The sequence below is a fragment of the Sitophilus oryzae genome, unplaced genomic scaffold (assembly GCF_002938485.1).
Source record: "Sitophilus oryzae breed Bouriz unplaced genomic scaffold, Soryzae_2.0 scaffold_682_pilon_pilon, whole genome shotgun sequence".
Classification (NCBI taxonomy): Eukaryota; Metazoa; Arthropoda; class Insecta; order Coleoptera; family Curculionidae; genus Sitophilus; species Sitophilus oryzae.
Genome location: NW_022147287.1, coordinates 4,415,623 through 4,434,140, shown reverse-complemented (window position 1 = coordinate 4,434,140; position 18,518 = coordinate 4,415,623). Strand labels below are relative to the sequence as shown.

The 18,518-nt window shown below is 28.0% G+C and overlaps 2 protein-coding genes across 2 annotated transcripts in view; one reads left to right on the top strand and one right to left on the bottom strand.

Moving 5' to 3' along the window:
• LOC115887911 (ubiquinone biosynthesis monooxygenase COQ6, mitochondrial) overlaps positions 1-16,093 on the top strand; it is a 31,207-nt gene extending 15,114 nt beyond the window's left edge. The window contains exons 4-10 of the mRNA XM_030907442.1: positions 1,384-1,491; positions 1,546-1,608; positions 9,203-9,310; positions 11,376-11,578; positions 11,640-11,755; positions 15,719-15,885; positions 15,984-16,093. Of these exons, the coding sequence (XP_030763302.1) occupies positions 1,384-1,491; positions 1,546-1,608; positions 9,203-9,310; positions 11,376-11,578; positions 11,640-11,755; positions 15,719-15,885; positions 15,984-16,010 (792 nt within the window). The 3' untranslated portion in view covers positions 16,011-16,093. The remainder of the gene's footprint in view (positions 1-1,383; positions 1,492-1,545; positions 1,609-9,202; positions 9,311-11,375; positions 11,579-11,639; positions 11,756-15,718; positions 15,886-15,983) is intronic.
• The window catches only part of LOC115887910 (transient receptor potential channel pyrexia), a 32,890-nt gene extending 14,457 nt beyond the window's left edge, over positions 1-18,433 (bottom strand). Inside the window, exon 1 of the mRNA XM_030907440.1 lies at positions 18,323-18,433. The gene's annotated coding sequence lies outside the window, so the exon portion shown is untranslated. The remainder of the gene's footprint in view (positions 1-18,322) is intronic.
• Between the last annotated feature and the right edge of the window lie 85 nt (positions 18,434-18,518).

Genomic DNA, 18,518 nt, shown 5'->3' with positions numbered 1-18,518 from the left:
TATATTTTAAATTGTTATAAAATTCTGCATCTCTCATAGCAAATATTATTTTCGTTTTAATTGATGCTCACAGCTAGACTTTTTTTGCATTACAGCCTGTGCCGTTCAAAGCCTACTTATTTAAAGCGGGCGAATTTTTATATACTCTATATCTCGAAGAGGAATCGAGCAAAACATCAAGTGTGTTATATTTTTGGAAAGCTAATTTTAAATTATTTTCAATAAATTAAAAATATACAGGGTGTCCCATATGAAAAATCAAATTTTCTGTTGATAATTCTTAAATTATTAATTTTAAAAAAATTATACTTAAACCATTAAATTCTACGTAAAAAGATGCTTTGGAAATGTTTTCATAAAAATACAAAATTTTCCATAGCAAAAATGTTACAGCGATTTGTTAAAAATGCATATTTTTGAAAAACACCCCGTAACTCCGAAACGGTACCAGATATCGATATGCGGTTTTCACCATCATGTTTTTGACAAAAATTGAGCTCCAGACACCGATATTAGTTTTTGTCTATCTCCTATAGAAAAGGTTTCCATTTAAAAGCGTCGAATTTGACCCACCCTGTACAATAGTTACTATATCTGTACTATTTTAAAATGTGTTAATTACAATCCATTTTAGAAATAAAACCAAAATTTTATTTTTAGAAATTAAAAACAATTCGATTAGTACATTGTGAAGCTTTATTTGTTTTGTCACTTCCGATCAAATTTTATTTTCCGATCAAATTCTGCATCTCTCATAGCAAATATTATTTTCGTTTTAATTGATGCTCACAGCTTGGATTTTTTTTGCATTACAGCCGGTGCCGTTCAAAGCCTACTTATTTAAAGCGGGCGAACTTTTATATACTCCATATCTCGAAGAGGAATCGAGCAAAATATTAAGTGTATTATATTTTTGGAAAGGTAATTTTAAATTCTTTTCAATAAATTAAAAATATACAGGGTGTCCCATATAAAAAAACAAATCTTAAATTATTAATTTTAAAAAAATTATACTTAAACCATTAAATTCTACGTAAAAAGGTGCTTTGGAAATGTTTTCATAAAAATACAAAATTTTCCATAGCAAAAAAGTTACAGCGATTTGTTAAAAATGTATATTTTTGAAAAACACCCCGTAGCTCCGAAACGGTAACAGATATCGATATGCGGTTTTCACCATCATGTTTTTGACAAAAATTGAGCTCCAGACACCGATATTAGTTTTTGTCTATCTCCTATAGAAAAGGGTGTTTTCATTTAAAAGCGTCGAATTTGACCCACCCTGTACAGTGTTTTGTCTATTAATATTATTTGTCTGAATCTTTGAATAAAGTCTGAATATATGGTACTAACTGGGTATTATCACTGTAATTTCTATTTTAGTTGGGATGTGATGGTGTTAATTCATCAGTACGGAAGTCAATGCAAGCAGATTATGTTTCGTGGAGCTATAATCAAATGGGTGTAGTAGCAACTCTTAAACTAAAGGAGGTACTGTTTTGATTTTCTTTCAAATCTTTTATTTCTTTAACTCGTATATTTTAGTGCATGAAAAACGAAATCGCCTGGCAAAGGTTTCTGCCAAATGGACCAGTGGCATTACTTCCAGTAAGTAGTTTATACAGGGTCGCTGATATGCCAACGGTCGATTGTTAGGTATAATCCTTGTTTATATATTAATAGTTAGTCAATGAGCCTGTATAAGTCGATGCTGCCAACTGGTGGCAGAAATTAAAACGTAAAAAGGGGCGGAGACTATTGAATTTGGCAAAGAAGTAGGGACTAGGAATTCTTCGAATTTAATTCTCGGTAAAGAATAAAAATATCTTATCTGATTCGAACCGAATTTATACCTCAAAGCGTTATTTACATTTTTTATTTTTGGACATGGATTTATATTTATTTTGATTTTCATAGCCACTTGTTGGATACTAAAGTATTATATTAGGTATATAAATATTTTATTTTTAGATGGATAATTAAAGAATATAATATGAAACTATACCTACCTACGTCTGTAACTTTGTAAAAAGTGTGGCGGATTTAACATAATGTTTTTTTTAAATGTAACATCCTATTTTATTTTAGATTCTGCGTAAAATTCTATTACTTTTTTTACGTATATTTCTTGTATAATGGTGTAACCTAAAACTAGTTTTATAATATTTCAATTTGTTGATGAAGAAAAAATATTAGATATTTATATGTAGATATTTAAGGTAGAGCTACAGGGTGTTCAATATATATTTTTGAAATTCGACTACGTATTTAAAATAGAAAAATATCTGCAGATTCTTTCAATGACGCAGCCTATACTGAGTGTTTTTTCAAAAGCGGTTCACCTCTATAACTTTTTTATTTTTTCAGATAAAAAAATTAAATTCGGGGTTTACCAATTCGGAATGTTAGTAGGTATATGACATAAATCGAGATTGATTCGTATTCCGTTAGTTTCGGTCACTTCCTGTTTCACCGGAAATGTATACGAGTACAACATTTGATTTTTAAATGGTACCCTCGGTATTTTTATACTTTATTTGATAGAAAATGACATTCTGAATAGAATGACATATATCATATGTCAACTTTTGACATTTTCAATTAAAAAAAATAGCATTTTAAAATTCAATCTAGTGTCATGGCTGTGTTAAAACCATTAATTTTTAATCAAGGAGCTTCGGAAAAATTGATTTGATCGTCTAATATTTTTTGTCTTTTCCTTTTTGGTACCTGGTAAATAGGTAATTTGGTACCACACACTTCGTATATCGAGTCAAACTGTCGTTACCTTTACAACCGGTTACATGTTGTTTTTTATCATGGCACTCTAGATTGTAATTTAAAATACAATTTTTTTGAGTAAATATGTCAAAAGTTGACATTAAATCATTCTATTCACAATGCCATATTCTGTCAAATAAAGTAAAAAAATACCGACGGTACCATTTAAAAACCAAGTTGTAGTCATTTCAGGTGAAACAAGAAATAACCGAAACTAATTGAATACGTCAATCAAGCCACGTTTGAAAAACACCCGGTATATTATAATTTCTTCTGATAGATTTTACAAAATTCTTCAATTTCTATTAATAATGTCATATAACTATATAAATTACTTTAATGCTTAATAATAAATAATTTTTGTTTTGTCATGGCAAAACTTGTTATAGTGTAAATGAAGTAAAAGAAGGATAAAAGTTGAAAAATTCAGAACAGATTGCAAGCTGTATAGAGTATAGATGTACTTAATATACTTTCTTAACAAATGTTGAAAGGTTTTGTAAAAGCACTAGAAAAAATAATAATATATAGGATCAGCCAAAAAAATCTGTTTGAACACAGTGTAGCATCTAACTCCAAGTATTTTTACATATATCTTTTTTCTTCACCTCTGTAAAACACTCCTACCAAATTTGGGTAGCCCAACTTCGGGAAACAACTGACAATTATGTAACATAGGAATAATTTTTTTTGCAAATACTAACGTTATTTATAAAAAAAAGAAAAGTTATAGAATTTTAGGCAGAATCGAAAATAAAATAAAAGTTAAAAATAAGAGTTTTGCATTAAAAAACATGTTACATTATATCCGCCACATTTTTTTTAAAGCACCCATTATACTCAAAAATAATATTTGAACTGTGTCTCTTAAGATTCTCTATACCCTTTTTTTTGAATTCCCATAACAAACGAGATAATTAACTTTATTTATTTCCTGATATCTCATTTTATAATATTTCGGAAGAATCAATCATGTATCTTATTTTTATAATTATTAGAAATAAATCGGATTTAAAGGATAAGGGATATATGTAAGTGTATACCATACGACAAAAAAAACGGCGTCAGAGGTGGCTTGGAAATGAATATCGATATCATATATTTGTACGTAAACAAATAGACGCCGTTTTTTTTCGCTCATACCGTATAAGAAAACAAATTTAATAAAACAAACGCATTTATTAATATATGTATATAGATTTACATAGTATGAAAAATTCGCATTATAATCTCTTAAGGTCCTACCATGGTCCCACCAATGGTTGGTTAAAGTGGCGAGTACGACCACTTAGCAGTCACACCTATAATAATTTAATAAAATATGAATATAATAAACAAACTTATTTCTTTTAGATTTTTTAAAAGCGAGTTATATGTGTTTTTGATTATTTTAGACTAAATTCTTTAGACATATGATTATTTTAGACCAAATTGTCTGCCCACTCAAACGTCTTTCAAAATTATAATGTAGGAAATTCTTAATATGTTTTAATTGGGAATACTTTTAGAAAGTTTCATTTTCACCAAACAAAACTACGTATGTATAATAAATTGCAGTATAATCAACTATAATGCATGATATATACTGGTGGCGTCAAAACTAGATGTTGGGTTTTTCTGGATTATTTCAAAGAGAACTCCACATTTTATGACATAAACGTAGTTTTTTCCAACTTTGTTTTGAAAAATAATTTTTAAATCCAAATAATCGATATTTATACAGTAATGTCCTCTTTTGGAATACATAATTATTTTCAGCTGCAGCGATAAAATAAATAATATTTACTGATACGCTAAGTAAAAAAATAATTAGGAAATTATTTTAGACATCTAATTCTTAATTTTTGTCGCTGATAAATATGTAGATGCATCACTTTTAACGACAAACCTACTAATAAAAATTGCGAAAAACAAATCATGTTTATTCTCAAAGAGACAATTATTGAGAACAATCCAATAACTATTAATCTGGGATATAGATCTTAACAAAACAAAAGTTGGATAAAAGATTTGTTGATTTATGATATAAAATACAGTGTTCCATTTGAAATAGCAAAGAAAAATATAATATATAGTTTTGACTCATCCTGTATATAATACAAAAAAATAAATATAAATAATTTAGGAATTTAGCATATTTTTATATAATTATATGAAGAGAACATTACCTTAAATTAGTTCCAGTAAAAAACTTCCATATTACTTATTTTTAACTTAGAAAGGGCTTTAAATATATATTTTATTATATAAACAAAAAAATTTAATCCAAAAATGGTCAAAATGAACTCTATACGATTACGACATTATAGTATTTTCTGGAATGACAATTTTTTGACAAATTCACCAAGAAAAAATAAAAAATATAGCTTTTCTTTTGACAAACTATACAACTCTAAAGTAAATATGTATTTAAATCTACGAATCATCCTGTATATCTATAAAAATACCTCCCTGTCAAATTTACGCTACTTTTGCATGCAAGCATACCTATTTTACAAAAATATGATTTGAGTGAAAATATAAAATAGGAAATCTGATATGAAGCTTTATCTAAACACAGGGTTGAGTGTAGATAAACAATATTTTACGTTATTAATTAAGAAAAATTATAAAATACACAATATATCTGACAGTTCCAAAAAAGCAAAGTAAGAAATGAAACATAATTTATAGCATAAAATCAGTATTTTTTAAATTTTTAAGTCAACTGGCCATTATCGTTTAATCTATCTATCAATCTATCAAATTTAATGTTTATTATTAAACTTATCTCAGACTCTCTATGAGTAAAACTCTAAGATAAAAACTCTAAAAACCAAGAGTGATTTAAAACAAATTTATATGAATTTAGAAATAAATATGAACAGTATTTACTCACCTGTAATACAGATGCTTTTTGTTTAATTAAATATGTTTCAAAATATTATCCAACAGGTACAAAATACACATTACACATCACGTAAACACAACACATAAAACTCATAAAATAATAGTTTGTAATCCAAATATTCAAAAATACTGTTTCGTTTCTTCGCGAGGGACGAAAAAATTGATTTTTTAATTATTTAGATATGCATTAAGGTATATTTCAACTCAAAAGACTATAAATAATTATTTTTTAAGACATAACCTAAACGAAACGAAATCAGAAGTCGAGAAAGATAAACAAAACTGCCGAATTTAGAAACGAATATGACTTTTTTTTCCTTTTTTCTTGTCACAGTTGAAACAAACAAGGATAAAGCTATTTTCGTAAAACATGCGTGAAACGTGCTAATAAGTAGCCCAATAGATGTGACCTCGCGCCCTTCCATTTTTGAACGATGGGCGGGTTTAACGGATTCCCCTCAAAGAAAATCGTAGGGGAATACAAAAATTCAGAACGGGCAAGGCGCCACCTAGAAGACGGGCTTGTACTAAGCCCTCATTGTACATCTATTTATACATAATCAAGGGTATAATCCTTGTTTATATATTCTTAAAGTTGTTCAACCGACTAGACAAATTGTGCTGCCAACTGGAGGACAAATCGTGAACCTTTCGGGGCGGAGTCAAAAATATCGATTATTTTCGTTATTTTCCTCAGAGTAATGTAATAATATAGCCCCGGGTTTCTGCGAACTTTAATAGTGATCAGCTGATTAAGAAATTTAAACGAAACTTTAATTTTATTGTAAATTGTGGATTATTTTTGCCTGTTATTTTAAGAATTCTAAACCGTATTAACAAAGAAATTATTATTTGGATATGTTGGTACATTATTTATAATTTATGATAATGCTAATTGCTGTTAATTAATATTTTAAAAAAAAGTTATATACCTATTTTAATTTGATTTAATGCAGGTTTATAAAAGAATCATTTTCATTCTTAGATTATTTTATTCTAAATTGAGTGCTTTACCAATTTTACATTTTTTTTTGAAAACATAAAACTTTTTACTTTTTGATGACAACTAATTGGCGTGGTATTATTGGTATGGGAATTAGCCAAGAAAGAAAAGAATTGGCTATAACTTGTAATTTTTCGAAAAAAACATATTATACCTATATCGCTGAAAAGCTCAAAGAATGGGGCTCTTTATGAAGTCATGTCCAACTAGGGTTTCCATTTAAAAAAAACATAATGGTTGTGTCATATGTCAAAAATGACAGGCTTTAGAAAAAAAAACAGAAAACACAAACTCATTAGGTATGTGATTATCTACAACTTTTATCTGAAAACTTTTTGTCTAAAATACCGTATGATCGAATAAAAACGGCGTCAGCGATGGCTATGAAATGACGATCGATGATATTTTCCATATAATTTTACATATAAAATGACAACGATCTTCATTTCATAGCTATCGTTGACGCCGTTTTTATTCGATCATACGGTAAATTATAATGGAATTAGAGACAAGTTTTAAAATAGCCAAAATTTGTTTTTTTTCGTAATATCTAGTAAGCCTTGAACTTCACCGAAAAATCCGAAAGGCGCATATTTAAGACCCCACAAAACTGCAGTTCTTTCCCCATTTAACCGACTCTCTGTCTCCAGTAGTTTCCGAGATACCCATAGCGAACATCGTAGGAAACTCACCCTGTATAGTATTTAGAAACTAACTATTATTATTATTTGACTAGATTTATTTGATTAATAAGACTCGATTAATTTATTTTAAAATAAATTTGATCAGATTTTTTTTCGTATATGCTACTACCAGAAAACCAAAATTATATGATAAGCACTTTTCAACGAAGTTGAAAGAAGATATAGTGTATCTATCACAATACTTAATAGAATTACTACAATTAGAAGAAAAACAAAAAGAAAAAATACCCATATACCTTCACCACTCATCTACAAAATAAACGAATATAATCTCTTATAAAAACACTACACAACTACTTCTTGTACTTTACACTGAAAAAATGATCAAACTTACTAATTAACCAAACAAAAAGAAAAAATAACTAAATTATCCCTTCAATTCCATCCTACTACTTAACTACAAAATAATAAACTATAAAAACACTACTAAACTAATTCTGGTATTCTATACTAAACATTATAATAAAACTTAATAAAATTAATCTAATTTTACACTACAACCACAACAGCTACAAAGAAATAAAAACATTTTTTAAAACTAGAAGAAACAGAACTTCTATACGTGCGACCAGTATAATAGATCAAGCTGACAAAGAATATAAAATACTTTAAAAATGTGCATTCAGAAAGAAAAAATATCTCGAAAACTATCTAAACAAACAAGTTTTTTTCTTATCTGTGAAAAGCATCGGCCTCGTCGGCCTTGCGGAATTTGTCGGGTATTTACAATGGTCGAATTGAATAATTACCAGCTTTTATAGCATATCTAATAGACAAAAAGTATCTGGTCGATTAGTAACCAATTGGCACAGTCCGAAAATTATCGATTTTTATTTTCTCTGTTTTTATTGGTCGCTTCAAAATTCAGAGTAACAAAAAAGATTTTTCTGTACTAAAAGACTGTGAAATACGCCCCGCCATCTGGTGCTTTACATCCATAAACGTCTTAGGTTGAGCTACTTTAAAAATTCATATACAAGGGTATAATATAAGAGGTACCGCAAAAAGTTAAATATAAAAGTTATAAATCGAATTATTGTCTAAGTGATTTTTTCAAAAGTCAATAACTCGGAAACGGTTGGTTTGAGGTACAGCTGGTTCCAATAAAATTGAATACGATTTAAAACACATTTTTAATATTTCGGGCAGTATATTCTATGATACCAGTCCCCCATTTCTCTATTCATGTCATGCTGACGTTCTGAAAAATTTATTTGCCACTTTGTCAAAAGAAAAGTTGTTTTATACAATGTCACAATAACCTTAACATATCAAAATACTTGACACATGCCCAAATATTTGAAAAAAATGTGTAAAGAGTCGTATTCATTTTTTTTTTGAAACCAGCTGTACATTGTGTGTATCTCGATTTTTGCTTAGAATTGAAGGAAGAACCGAAATATACAATAATATACAGGGAGCTCTATTTAAAAAAATGAAACTTTGATGTGCCACGACTTTATGAAAGACCCTGTATACTTAAATTTATTACCCGTTAATAGATATTTATAAACCCTATAACTTTTATATTTAACTTTTAGCGGTATCTCCTATATTTTACCTAATAATCGACCGGTCAGCGACCCTGTATAATAAATAAGATAATATTAATTTTTCAGAAAACTTGTATTTTAATTTACAAATTAATAAACAATTCTCCGCTTTATAAATTTACAAATTGAAGAATTAAGTTATAAGCAGTTGGCACTGTTAGAGCTTAGTTATATCCTTAAAAAATTAGATATACTTTAAATAAACAAACAAAAAAGATTATAAACTAGATATTATTAATAATGCTTTTTTTAATTTTTAAATATTTATGAAGTTGACAGATGAACTGTCGTCTTTGGTTTGGTCTACATCACCGGAAGAAGCAAGGAGACTGTTGAGTGTGACAGAAGAAGAATTTGTAGAAGCATTAAATAAAGCTATTGTAAGTTTTTTGTTTATAAATTTCCATTCAAGTACCTATATCTACCGTAATTAAATCTGTACTTGTAAGAAATATATACAGGGTGGTCCGAACTGTATTCTGGAAACTTCTGCAGATAAAAACAAGTAAAAAAGTTTGTATAAATGTATGCCCTAAAATGCTAAGTTTCGGAGATACTGGGTGTAGAAGTTTCATTTTTCTTTCGATTTTTTCTAAATAATTTCTGAAGTAACATCAATATTTGGATGAAAATTGGTGTCTGGAAGTTTTTTGACATGAGAAATTTGATTTTGATGTCAATATGACTCCTACTAGTAGAGGGCACCACCTACATGTGTTTTGACTATTTTGAAGCGTAATAACTTTTTGTCCGTACCTGTATAAAACTACCGAGTAAAAAAATATACATCTCTGTGACTTTTTACGTAAAAAATATCTCTTTGTAAAAATCGCTACGAGCAACCGTTCTCAAGATATTTAGAATAGAAATAGTCAATACATGTCATTATTGACGAAAAATAAACAGGTTGAGTAGATAGTTATTTCACTCAAATAATAAATTTGGGAAATGTTTATTTTTTTAATTAATCATAAATTTTTCTGCAAAAAATGACGATCAAACAGTTTCTGTTAAACTTTTAGCACAAAAACATTTCAAATTTATGATCTCAGTCTAATAACTATTTAGTCAACATCATGTTTAATTTATGTCAATAATGACAGGTATTGATAATTTAGATTCCAAATATCTCTAAAACCATTACTCGTAACGATTTTTACCAAGAGACTTTTTTTACGTAAAAACAGTCGTAAATGTATATTTTTTACTCAGTAGTTTTATACAGGTACGGACGAAAAGTTATTATTCTTCAAACCCTTTGAATAAGGAAGGAGCATATCAAAAATCTTAGGTACACCGCGATGGGCCTCAAATATGGCCGACTTAAATTCCGGTTTATCAGTGTCGTTCTAATTTTATTTAAAAAATGTAAAACTATGATGTAAAGTAGACGTGGGGTAGACTCAATAATTTGTTGTTTTATTTTACGTTGTGAATAAATGTTGGTAGTTATTAAAATTGTTATAAAAATATATAATTCTAATAAAAATAGATAAGTTATAATAAGTATTTATTAACACAAACATCCGATACGCTACTGAAGCAGGTAAGTCAAATTAACGTATCTAAGTTCTTTGACATCTAATCTTTGACAAGTAATAAATAAAAGCTAAAATGCAAGGAAAATATATAATTTAGTTGATTTAAGTGAATTTCATAAATGATCGGTTTACTACACGTATGTATATTATATAGTCACTTACTAGCGAAAAGTTGTTCCATTATTTCACTCAATTTTTGCCGAGATCTACCGCACGCTACACAACCAACTATTTTAGAGTCTTTTTCGATAAATCGCGATAGTGTCACTGTTAATTTAACTTCTGCCACAATTTCCATCTAGATTTACTACCTTTATACAACTATCAGTAGTAGAATAAATAATAAATAACATAAAATCAGCTTCGTAAAGACTGACAAATCCACAAAATTTCAAATCAAATTCAAATGTGTCAAGAATCCCCACCCTAGAGAGCTTTTATGGTGCCTTTTCCGCCCACCATGCATGAATACATGGATAGCATTATGCTCCTTCCTTAGTCTTCTTATTCAAAGTTCAAACCAGTTAAAAAATATGTAGGTGGTGCCCTCTACTAGTAGGAGTAATATTGACAACAAAATTAAATTTCTCACATCAAAAAACTCCCAGACACCAATTTTTATTCAAATATTGACGTTACTTCATAAATTATTTGAAAAAAATCTCCGAAACTAAGCATTTTAGGACATACATTTATACATAATTTTTTACTTATTTTTATCTGCGAATATGCTGCCGAAGCTTCCGAAATACAATTCGGACCACCCTGTATATTGAACTATTAAATTTAATAAAGAATAAGTAATGTCCAACATTTGTGACTCTACATTATGAGTTGGAAGTTTGGTTAGGAAATATAATCAGTCAATATTTCATGATTATTAAAATGACTTAATTTCTTCTAGTGGTCCAAATATTCTTCCTCTATAATAGTACAACAAGCCACCAGTATTTTTGACACATTTCTACGCGTCTTGAACTGTTCAAAGTCCGAAAAGAACAACGTTCCTCCCACGGTAAAATCCATAGAACCCAATAGTAGAGCAGCATTTCCCTTAGGATTCGGTCATTCCAGTCAGTATATAGGCAAAGGAGTCGCTCTAGTTGGGTAGAAACAAATATATTTCATTCTTTTTCTCAAAATAGACAGTTTTTTTTTATTTTTACAGAGATGCAGCTCATAGAGTGCACCCGTTGGCTGGCCAGGGAGTAAATCTAGGTTTTGGAGATGTAGCCTGTCTGAGTAATACTTTAGGAGAAGCTGTTTACGATGGTAGTACTATAAGTAAGTATTTTAAAGTCGATGTGGTGAGAGTATAATTATTTAAAACACCCGGTATATGATAAAATCTAAATAAACAAAATAGAAACTTTTTATTATAATTTTAGATTGAATTATTTTAATTATAATTACTCCTATATGAATTTATTTTAATATATTTGTTTTTATATAAAGGCCACCCTATATCTACCCTACAAGAGATTTCAAAAAATATTTTTTATAAATTTCGAAATCAATTAATATCGGATATTTAGAGCTATTTTTGTATCATCCGGTTTATTATAATTATTGTTTTCCTTGTTCATATGGTATGGATATATTTATTCTCGATTAATTTCAAAATATTGTTTCGGTAAAATTGCGAAGGCGCCGGGATTTATTACTTCCACGTTATTTTGTAAACATCAATAATTTGTCGAATGATCTACTATGTTTATATAATCTAATTATTCTAAAATTTACGGTTATTGACAACAAACACATAAATTAATCTTTAATTTTTGGACTCAAAGAAAAAATAAAATTAAATTAATTAACGGGTCCATAGGCGTACCATAATTATTTTACACTTCTTATAAATATACAGGGTTGTTCACCACATACGACACGGAGTATTGTGGCTAAACGATGATATTTTTACAAATTGTAAGTTTGGGGTTCGTTGAAGGACTATTAGAGCTATAATTTAAAAATATTTTTACAAGATACAGAGTGTATAAATAAAAAATATCAAAGTTGTATTTTTTTAAATGGAACACCCTGTATATTATTGCATTTTTAGTTTCTACGATTAAAATAAAGGTAAATTTGATTAAGGTTTATCACACTTAAACCTTACCGTCTTTAAAATATTTTCAATTTTGTGAAATTGCAGTAAAAATTTTAAAGCTTCATTTCTCCAAGGGTATCAATGTTTTTAATACTAAATATTTAATGAAGTTTATTTATTGATCAGTTATTGTGTTGCAATAATAAAAATAATACTACCTTATACAGAGTGTCTAAAAATTTATTTTAAATAATTATTAGCTTAAACGGCAATAACTTCTTTAATTTAAATGGAATGCCCTGTATATTTTAGGAGAATCAGATGCACAATTAAATTGTCTATCAAATTGTATTATACCATTTTTTACCTATCCCTTCAAGTTTTCGTATAAAATGCATTTTCTTATAATTTAGACCTCATTTATCAATATATCAATGGAATATTGACATTTTAGATTGTTTTTAAAGCAACAAATGTACAAAATGTACAGACTAGTAATATTATCGTTTTTAGCAAAACGATAATATTACTAGCCCATTTGTATGCAAAAAGAAAACTATTTAAATCTTTATAAAAGAGTATACCATTAATTAAATATAACACCATTATTTGCGCCCATATACTAATTAATTACATACTTAATTGTGTTCGTTATTAAATTATTATAAATAAATGTGGATTTGAGTCAGAAATCAATATAATAATAAGTTATCAAATTAAAGTCTCTGTAGTTATAAATAAGCATTTATTAAAAATGAAATATCATTTTTAAGGTGTTACTTTTTATCACACTGTCTAATGCCCATACAAAATTCAGTTTTTTAGTATTTCGAGCAATTATTATTAATCAACGCAAACAGTCAGTTAATGTAGTTTGAATACTGGAATCATATTAATTGATCCTTTTTAACAAATATTTAAACAGTGTTTTTTTTATTTTTAACGAAATAAACGAATTATATCGACAATATTAGTATCTGTACTCTTTAAAAATTTGGTACATCTTTAAAAATAATCTAAAATGTCAATAGTCCATGGGTATATTGATAAATAAATTCTAAATTACAAGAAAATGCATTTTCTACGGAAACTTAAAGAGACAGGTAAAAAATGGTATAATATAATTTGATAGACAATTAAATTGTGCATCTGATTCTCGTAAAATATAGAGGGTGTTCCATTTAAATTAAACATCTGATAATAATTGTGCATCTCTAATAATTATTTAAATAAATTTTTAGACACTCTGTATAAGGTAGTATTATTTTTATTATTGCAACACAATAACTGATCAGTAAATAAACTTCAGTAAATATTTAGTATTAAAAACTTTGATACCCTTGGAGAAATGAAGCCTTAAAATTTTTACTGCAATTTCACAAAATTGAAAATATTTCAAAAAGGATAAGGTTTAAGTATAATAAACCTTTAATCAAATTTACCTTTATTCTAATCGTAGAAACTAAAAATGTAATAATATACAGGGTGTTCCATTTAAAAAAATACAACTTTGATATTTTTTACTTATTTGGGACACTCTGTATCCTGTAAAATTATTTTTAAATTGTACCTCTAATAGTCCTTCATCGAACCCAAAACAATACTCCGTGTCGTATGTGGTGAACAACCCTGTATAATAACAATAATACTTTAAGCTATTATACAGGATGTTCGAAAAATACACGGCCAAACTTCAGGTGATCATTCCCTATCAATAAATATGGAAAAAGTCCTTATCAATATGGATTCTGAAATGCGCAAAATACCTTCTAGCCGACTTTCTTGTCAATGCTCGTTCTAGTAAAATAATTACATAGTTTAGGTCTAATTAATTTAAATTTATTAATTTCAGTGGCGTCCCTGGTAGACACCTTATCGAAAATAATTGAGAAAAATGTACGCCGCTGACTTTTCTTGCAATTTTTATATTTCTAAACATGTTTATTTTTTGTCAGCGATGACATGTATTGATAATTTCCATTCCAAATACCGTATAATCGAAAAAAAAAACGGCGTCCAGTTAACTGGGAGATTACGATCGATGACATTTCCCATATATATTTACATATAAAATGACAGCGATCTTGATTTCATAGCCATCGCTGACGCCGTTTTTTTTTACCATAAGGTATCTAGAGAACGATTACTCGTAGCGCTTGTTACCAAAATACGTTTTTTTTACGTAAAAAACAGCGGAATTTTTTTTTTCAGTCAGTAGTTTGATACAAGTACAGTCGAAAATATATAACTCTTCAAAACAGTGTCTGGGTGTTTATTGACACGAAAAATTTGATTTTGATGTCAATATGACTCCTACTTGTAGAGGGCGCCACTTTTAACTGGTTTGAAGAGTAATAACTTTTCGTCCGTACCCGTATAAAACTACTGAGTAGAAAAATATACATTTACGACGTTTTTTACATAAAAAGGGTCTCTTGGTAAAAATCGCTACGAGTAATGGTTCTCGAGATATTTGGAATCGAAATTATCATAATTGACATCGAAATTATCATAATTGACATAATTGGAATCGAAATTATCATAATTGACATAATTGAACAAATTAAACATGTTGACTAAATAGTTTATTTTTTGTCAATAATGTTTTGACTACTTCCATTTTAAATATCTTGAGAAGGGTTGCTCGTAGCGATTTTTACCAAGAGACATTTTTTACGTAAAAAATCACGGAAATGTATATTTTTTACTCAGTAGTTTTTTTTATACAGGTACGGACAAAAAGTTATTACTCTTCAAAAGAGTTAAAGCACATGTGGGTGGCGCTCTCTACAAAAAGGAATTACATTGACATCAAAATCAAATTTATCATTCAAAAAACTCCCATACACCAATTTTCATCCAAATACTGATGTTACTTCAGAAAATATTTGGAAAAAATCGAAATAAAAATGAAATTACTACACCCTGTATCTCCGAAATTAAGCATTTTAGGACATATATTTATACGAACTTTTTTACTTATTTTTATCTGCAGAATATGTATTTTCCTGTATTTTCTTATTTTTATCTGCAGAATACTGTATTTTCTTATTTCTCTATGATGTGATTTTTTTAATGGATGATTTAAGCAGCTGTTAAAGTTAAATCATTATTTAATTTTTAAAAAATGAGTTCAAACTTGAATGGCCCTTTATAGTATTTTTTATCTCCCTCATTAAATTTTATACCTTTCCTAGATGACCTGAGCTACCTGAGAAACTACGAAAAAGACAGACAAAGGCACAATATCGTTACCATGGCTGGAATCGAGGGTCTGCACAGGCTTTACAATACGGACCTGACCCCCATTGTCCTTCTGAGAAGTCTGGGCCTGCAGGCTACGCAAGCCCTGGAACCCCTCAAGGTAAAAAAGTCCGTTATATTTATTTTGTCCCTTTCTATTCATTAACTGTATTCCTTTTTGACTATAATAATTCTATGTTTATTTTATTTTTATTTCAGAGAGCTATTGTTTCCCAAGCTTCATGAAAACGGTATGATGCTTTTTTCTGTTGAATTGTATTTTGATATGTTGTAAGTTATATATCTATAAATAAAGGTATTTATCTTAACAAAGTATTAAATATTTAGGTGAATTTTTAACAGCAGAATGTTTATTAAAGATTACAATTTTAACTAACGTTGATCATTGATTTTATTGAAACCTTTTTTTTGTTAATTTACTTGTCAATATATTTATACAGGGTGTTTCAAAAAACATGTGCTATCTCTCGTGGGGAGATTCCTCAAGTAAAAATAAGATTTATTTTTCATATCAACATAGGTCCGATTCTGTTTTGTTTCGTAGCTACAGGGTGTTAAAGTCTTAATAATCTTTCGATTTATTATAATTTTTTTCCAAGTACATTTAGTGATTTGAATGAAATTTTGAGTGTAAAAGTTACTATAAGGGCTACATTTTTTAATGCTAAAAAAGTGTCGATAAATTCATCGGGGACGTACATATTATGGGTTATCACTGGAATATTTTTCAAAAAAAAACATGTGCGCCACTGACTTTTTTTCTTTTGGTATCAAAATTGTATAGGTAGGCCGTTTTAACGCCAGTTAAAAGTTATCTGTTGATATTTTGTCGAATTTGGCCTCCTTGATGAGATAAACGTATTATTAATCACAATAAGTATATGTTAATATGAAAAATAAATCTTATTTTTACGTGAGGAATCTCCCCACGAGAGATGGCACATGTTTTTTGAAACACCCTTATATTTAATTATATTTTTTACATTACCTATATTATATATTTTAATATCTAGTACAAATATTTTCTGTAAATTAAATGTATATAAATAAATTAGGAGGGTAAATAATATACCTATAAAAGATAAAAGTATTTTTTTTAAACCCTGTGCTTAATTTACACTCATTAATATTAAAGTAATAAATATATTTATGATTATAGAAAAAATATAACGTTGTACCTGAATTTACCATTGTTATGGTTTTCAGTTGATTATTACAGGTACCCCTATTAGGTATAATAATTTAATATGCACATAAAATGTGCATAAATTGTCCTTATTGGATTTTAAAAGTTTTTCAATAGGTATCTTTACAATAATACTTGCTTGAAAATGGTTTATAATTATTTATATGAATGGAAATTTTATATTAGTTCAATTTTATATAAAAGCTTTTGAAATTATTGAAAAGCCAATTATTTCCTCGAAAAATTTACTTTAAATATCGAATAAGAAAAAATATTTTTTTCTACCAGGTAACAGAGAGTGCAGATTACAGCTGTTTATCATTTGATATGCGTATTATTTGAGAGAAAAAAGATGCTGTACCGTTGGAATTCCCTATTGATCCAAGAGAAAGTCATTTATTGTACAGGGACTGTTCAATTTATGTACATACTTTTTTATTTATATAAACGTTTGTTGTACGTTTGTTTGAACTTGTCGAACTTCCTGATTTTGTTGGCAGCAGATTATGTTTTTATCAATATTTTGTATTTTTTAAGGATTATAAACATCATTAAACAAGTAAACAAACTGTTTGAGACGGCCGTTTACTTTAGATATTTTGAAAAAAATATGTTGAGTAAGAAATATTACTAGGATAAGAGTTTCTCAAAGTGAATTTATGAAACTCTTTTGGCGGTTTGCTGCTGTTAATTGTTTTTTGTAGCCGAAATTTCCAAGAGATATCCAAACTCATCACTCAAAATGGCGAATTTGATTTTTCTTTTGAATTATTTTAGCAAATAGCCAGCAAGTAATTTTTATGACAAGTTAACTAAGACTGTTGAAAAATATAAGTTAAAATATTTTCTAAAAGACTGCAAATGTTATTTTTGATTTAAAATTTAAAAAAAGGTTAAATTTATAGGTATCCATAGAACAATTACATAAAATGCATTTAGAATTTGCTGTAGAATCCAAAAAAAAAAACAAAATATATAAGGCGCTTTTATTTAAAATAGAAAATAGGCAAATTGACAGTCATTTTTGTTTAGACCGGAAGTGGAAAATATTTAAAAAAGCAACAATTCAAAAAAATCAGATCAATTTTTATTCCTAATAATTCAATAAACATTTTGTGCTTTTGTAAAATAATAATATTGTTATATAGCATAAAAGTACATAAAAACAACATTTTTAACTGGAATAATAAGGCATCAACTTGAAATTGAGTTAAAAAAACATAAAAGTTATTAATTAAAAAATCAAATAACCACATCATTCATATTATTAGTTGTTAGCAAGCAGTATTTTTACTATTATTTGTTAAGTTTGAAGTTGAGGTAGATAATCACAAAATTATATTAGTTTTACTTGAAATTGAAACATTTTACAGGATATGCACTACACCTAATCCTACACACATCTTAATACTAAAATATATTTAAATAACTATTTTTGATTTTGTGTGCATTTCATTAGAAACGTCTTTAGAAACAGTGAGCCAAGTTATTTTATTTAAAATTTTGGAATTTTAAATTTAAATACCAAGGTATATATTTTGCTACAA